Source organism: Arachis duranensis, chromosome 6, assembly GCF_000817695.3.
Source record: "Arachis duranensis cultivar V14167 chromosome 6, aradu.V14167.gnm2.J7QH, whole genome shotgun sequence".
In the NCBI taxonomy this organism is placed as follows: domain Eukaryota; kingdom Viridiplantae; phylum Streptophyta; class Magnoliopsida; order Fabales; family Fabaceae; genus Arachis; species Arachis duranensis.
Genome location: NC_029777.3, coordinates 93,651,358 through 93,657,124, shown reverse-complemented (window position 1 = coordinate 93,657,124; position 5,767 = coordinate 93,651,358). Strand labels below are relative to the sequence as shown.

The 5,767-nt window shown below is 35.4% G+C and overlaps 1 protein-coding gene across 1 annotated transcript; it reads left to right on the top strand.

Annotated features, from left to right (window-relative positions):
• The first annotated feature begins 209 nt into the window (after nucleotides 1-209).
• LOC107494703 (cysteine-rich and transmembrane domain-containing protein WIH2) lies at nucleotides 210-4,599 on the top strand. Its single transcript, XM_016115737.3, has 3 exons — nucleotides 210-369; nucleotides 507-768; nucleotides 4,033-4,599. Exons 1-3 carry the CDS (start codon nucleotides 324-326, stop codon nucleotides 4,076-4,078), a joined length of 354 nt encoding a protein of 117 aa, XP_015971223.1. The 5' UTR covers nucleotides 210-323; the 3' UTR covers nucleotides 4,079-4,599.
• Nucleotides 4,600-5,767: the final 1,168 nt, after the last annotated feature.

The following is a 5,767-nucleotide window of genomic DNA, read 5'->3' as shown; positions in this document are numbered from 1 at the left end:
ATAAGTTAAGAAATCGACTTTATTTCTTGCTATCCGGTATGATTAATTTTTTTAAAATTTTTTTTATCAGAATTTAATATTTAAAATATGACTAAAAATAATAAATTCAATTAATTATATAATATTATGTTTAATTCTTTATTCAACACTTGGCAGCTGGTTATTTGTCCATACAACTGATTATTTAACAATTGAGAGGAACATTCCTCCATTTTCTCCTCGCTCTCACGCACGCAACAGCAACAGCAACAGCAACAGCAGATAGAGCAGAGAGCCCTCCCTCCCTCCAATCCCAGAACCAAAAGAAAAATAAAATAAAAAAGATGAGCAATTACCAGAGAATTCCCCAAGAATCATACCCTCCCCCTGGTACCTGAACAAATCACACTCCTCTACACACTTTAATCTTTCCAATTTTTAAATATCAATTCTTAAGATATTCAAAATTCACAATTCTGACGTATTCGATTCCGATGATAATTCTTTTAATTTGTTCCTTCATGCAGGGTACGGAACTCCTTATCCTGCGCCACAAGGGTACTCGCCGCCCGGATACCCTACAGCACCCCCGCAGCCACCGTCGTACCACGCCTACCCTCCGCCTCCACCCCAACCCCCTGCTGGCTACGCGGCGTATCCTCCACAACCGCCCCCACAATACCAAGGGTACCAAGGGTATTTCAATGACGGTTATCCTCCTCAGCCCCAATATCAATGCGAGCATCATCATCATCATCACCACAATGATACCGGTTTTCTTCAAGGCTGGTATGATTCCTTGCTTTTTTGTGTGGTATTGCATGCTTTTCTAGGGTTTTGGCTTTCTAAGCAGTTCCTATATTGTACTCCCTCGGTTCCGTTTACATGTCAATGGGAAATTTGGTACATTTTTGGGATCGGTATTTTTATTTGTACTTGTATAGTTGTATTTGTATCCAGATACATTGATCCAACTATCCAAGGGTGTTTCAATTTTTCATAATGAGGGAGGGTGTATATTGGAACAGCAATGACAGTTATTCACTCGCCGAGGAGCGATATTGATATTCTACTTGCTATTGAATAATTGAATTATTGTAGAAATGGTGCTTAGGTGTTTTTTGCCAGATGAGATGACCGTTGATGATAAGTGATTGATTCTTTGGTGGATGTTCATAGTTGATCTTTATCTTAGGCGTGTTATCTGAAACTTGAAATCCAATGGCTTATTCATCCCCCTCCCCTCTACCTGTTGATTCAATGTCTTTTTCTTTTTCTTTGGAAACATTTAAGTAGTTCATGATTTCCAAACAAGCATTGGATGATTGATGACAAGTACTGAGAAATGTTAACAAATTTGGGGCACAATTTGCACTGACACATCGGGATTCGCTGCACTTGCACATTTTTTTTTGGGGGAAAGAGAAACAGGAGCCAAAGTGGGATGTTTAAGACTAAACAATTTTTTATTAGAATGCTTTACTAATAATCCTAAACTAATATTAAATTTTCCTGTTGATTGATCTAGTGCACAATGTGATGATGCACCATGCTTATTGCAAACTTGTTAGCAATCTTTCATGTCCAAAGCAGAAATGACATGCTTTGGATGTTAAAGTTCATATAAAATTCTTAGCCAAAATGTCACCCTCGTTTATTTATGACACAAAACTAAGGAAGAAAGTGGACAATTTTCTGTAAATCAAATATTTGCATGATGATTTCCATGTAAGCAATGACCTTCTCAAGGATCGCTGTTCCACTCATCTAGCATGACATGGTAGAACCCATAAAATTAAACATCCTTTTCTTCTGCTTCTATCCAATTATGAGTCCCTTAATGCTGTCCCCAAATCCCTCCCTTCCCGCCTCTCCCTTCCTTTCCTTTTTGAAAGCTCAACTAATAAACACACCCTAAGTGTGCAACTTAAAGTAATTCTTAAACACTAAAATATGACAAGATAGATAACCCTTCTGCTCCTATATTATGGAACAAGTAGAAACCCTTTCAACCTTAATAGAAACTGACTATGTTTATTGGATCACTTTTTTTTGTCTTGATGATGCCTTTCTACTTTCTTCAGTTATTTTCTACTCAACAAGTTGAAGTAGAGGTAGGGGAAAATGATTGCAATTTGATCACTGGTCAGGCATTACTTTCTTTCCAAAATTCTCAGGAATCTTGCACCAGAAACAGTGCATAGATCTGAACCTCAATTTTTGCTATTATTGTGTAAAGTCTCAAATGAAAATGCCTTTTATCATGGGCATGGTTAACAAGAAGTAGAGCAGGTGACAAAATAGCTAGTAATGTCCAGAAATTACTTGCTGGCCAGTGTGCAGTCATACAAAATAGTTTGCCACTAGACCATAAGATAAGTGCCCCATCTTGCCTAAAACAGTATTCGCCACCCAATAATGAATCATAACATAATTGAGCCCCAAATTATGATTAAGTGGAATGCACAACTATGGGTCAGAGCCAACCAAGCCAGCTTGCCTGCAATGGTGTGAGAAATAAACTGAGTACCTTAAGTTGGAAGAGGGTTGTCGTGGATAAAGGTACTGTGAAGTGTGAGCTCACTAGGCAGAAAATGTAGACTGTAGTATCTTTAATTATTGTTATGGAAGGTTTGAATGCAACAATCTGATAACTCTTATGAAACAACCCTAAGGTTGATAGGCTATAATTTACTTCTAGAAGTGCTAAGAGAAGAGCTCCTTTAATTGAAATCAGCCTATAAAACTTCCAATTCATGATAACATTTGCAGTGAATAAGTACTGTTCACATTCGAACAAAACTTAATTTAAATGCATTCATAGTTTCATACTGTAAGTGTTGGTATAGATTTGGCATCTAGAGAATTGAGTTGCTAAAAGGAAACACAAATTTTGTAAATTAGCAAAATCACAGCCTACAAAAATGTAGCCTAATTAAACACTGTCAAGAGATAACCCCTGAATGGGTATCTAAGGTTCCATTTTAAAGGGGACATTTCTGAATTTCTAACCATTGATGTGATTCAAGGTAAGACAGTGGTGCACCATGTGGTCACTGGTAACCAGAGTTTAGAATAGTGAGACAAATAAGAATTTGTTGTTTGTATTCACTTCTCTTTGAAAACTGAGTCAACCCATTTTTAATGGGACGGGATAGGATTATCACATGGTATAAGTTTCACATCTTGTTCAACAATAAAGGAGAGTTAGCGATTTGGTGAGCACAAACAAAAACCACTTCTCCAAAGTAAGCAATATGTTCTGAATGATGACCTCTACAGTGAAAAAAAGGTTAACTTCTGCATCATCATAAAGATCTAACGCTATAGCAGAGCTATTGGCACCAATACTGCTTTTCTCTGTGGAATCCCTAAATACATCTCACATTACATCACATCAACAAGGAATAATATGTTAGGGTCCCACATGTTATATTTCTTTGGTCTTGTAAAATTTCATGAAAGAATATAATGGATATAATTAAAAATAGATAAACGAACAATTCTTGGATTTCTGGAAGGAAAATGATGAATAATATAAGCTGAATATAAATCCTTCAACAAATGGGCCCCGTCATTTATATTTTCAATTTTTTTGGTAAAAATATTTTCGTTAACCTAGTCAAGTTTTTGTTCCTTAATTGAAGTCAACTTCCAGAATTACCTTTCTTGTTAATTTCTTATGATATGAATTCGGCATTCTTGAACTTTAGATTAAGATAAATCAAATGTAAAAATTTGATAAAGCATTTAGCTTATATTGGTGACAAGTATTCATGCCTTTGTTGCATCTCATTCTGTTTAAGTTGCTATAAATGCATTCATGATTTAATGTTTGTTAAAAACATGTTAACCTGAACCCAAGATTTGATATGACTACTTGGATAATCAACTGGTTTTAAGCTTTGGAATTGTCTTATTTCAGCTCAAGAGATTACCTTTTCTTTAGCCAAAAAAATTATCTTAAACTTAAATCCTTTTAGTTTCACTCTTATATTTCTTGTTACATTTTTCCTTTTCACCATCTGGGTTTAACTTCACATTTGCATGCAGCTTGGCAGCACTTTGCTGCTGTTGTTTGGTGGAGGAGATTTTTTGATGATCACTACAGTTGAATCTTCAATTTGGTACTGTTGAGAGATGTTGCTCTGAGTTATTGATGTGTGGGATCTGGTGTGTGTTTGTCATTCTTCTAGTTCAGTCTTTACAGGTGTTTTCGAGGTTGTCGATGGACTCCAGGGGTTGGTATAGCGGTCTCAAAGTATAGTCCTCCTTGTTCTCTTGATGGCTATGCCAAAAGGAGAACAGAGAGGGCATCGGGCTTGGCGAGTGGTTACTGAAAATGTGGGGTGGCTGGTATATGGTTTCTTGGCTTGGTGTAAGGCTATGCAACTATAGGTTTTTCATTTTTGGATTATCTCCCCAGTTATGGGTTTGTTACATAATACATATAATTGCTCTGGAATCTTGATGATGGATGTCGGGTGGCTCTGGTTTGTCTTTTGTTATGTGAATGAGGTAGTAGTGGGGGTTTGTATTTTAATATGTGATTATGAATATGTAACTATGGCAAGTTATTGGCCCTGAAATGTGAACTCGGATTCAATTTGACACTTAAAATTTCAGTAGACTTAAATTGGACCTCGAAATTAACAATCGTAACTCACATTTAACTCTTGAGCTAGTCTTCGTTAACGATGTGTTGATTTGGTATATTAACTTATTGTGATTTGGATTCCTTGCCTAACTTTCATGTGATCAAGATCTATTAGAGTTCAAAAAGCTTGATTATTGCTCCTAGAGCCGCAAAATTTTTAAATTGAACTTGTTATTGTCATCTTCATAAAGATGTTAGAGAGTCAATCAAGCTTTTAGGAAGTCTAATAGGTCTTAGTCATATGGAATCTAGACGAAGAATTCAAATCTTGACAAGTTAACGTGCAAAATCAATATGTCATTTATAGAACTCAGCTAAGGGGCTAATATGAGTTAATTTATAAATTTTGGAGGTTGAATTGAATCGATTGTAATTTTAAGAGTCAATTTGAATCCAACCTTAAATTTTAGAGATAAAATTGAATATTAACTCTAACTATAGCTTGTCCACAAGCCTTCCCATGTTTAACTACCAAAAGTCTTTCCATGTGGAATGATGAATTGACAACCAAATATGCGTTGCTTGGATTTGGATCTTCTAAAGTTTGAATTTCACTTTAGAGAGTAAAGTGTGATCTTCTACCCTTAAATAGTTTCTCTTTCATATTTATTCTTGGTCCCACCTATAAAATCAATGGTGAGAGATAACACTTTACTCTCTAAAGTGAAATTCAAACTTTAGAGAATCCAAATCCGCGTTGTTTTGTTCTCATCTTTAAACATATTTTATACTTTAGCATTACAATTTAAATCAGAAGGATCCCTTAGAAAACCAGGAAGAACTATATTGTTTCTTGAAGATTAACAATGGCTGTAGAAAGTTTTATTTAAAGGCTCTATTTTTTTGTCCACATCAGTATATCTGAATTATATTATATCTCAATACTGGAGTAGGGCTTGTAATATGTATTCTATTTACAGATACTCAATCTTATCCAACCCGATCTAGTAGGATTGTCTACATGACCTGCTGTCAGTAGGATAAGGTGTGGCTAGAGTTTGCTTGCGGGTAGGGTCTAATGTGAATTCAGAATATATCCTATTCTATCTTATCTGCACTTCTAATATATTATATATAATATATATTTTAAAATTATATATATATTGTGAAAGAAGTGGGTATTGAACCCAC

What these genes read in the sequence shown, in the direction of transcription:
- LOC107494703 (XM_016115737.3), top strand. Translation starts at nt 324, where the DNA reads ATGAGCAATTACCAGAGAATTCCCCAAGAATCATACCCTCCCCCTG. An exon ending in AGAATCATACCCTCCCCCTG is followed by an intron (nt 370 to 506) that starts GTACCTGAACAA and finishes TCCTTCATGCAG; the next exon opens with GGTACGGAACTCCTTATCCT. An exon ending in ACCGGTTTTCTTCAAGGCTG is followed by an intron (nt 769 to 4,032) that starts GTATGATTCCTT and finishes ATTTGCATGCAG; the next exon opens with CTTGGCAGCACTTTGCTGCT.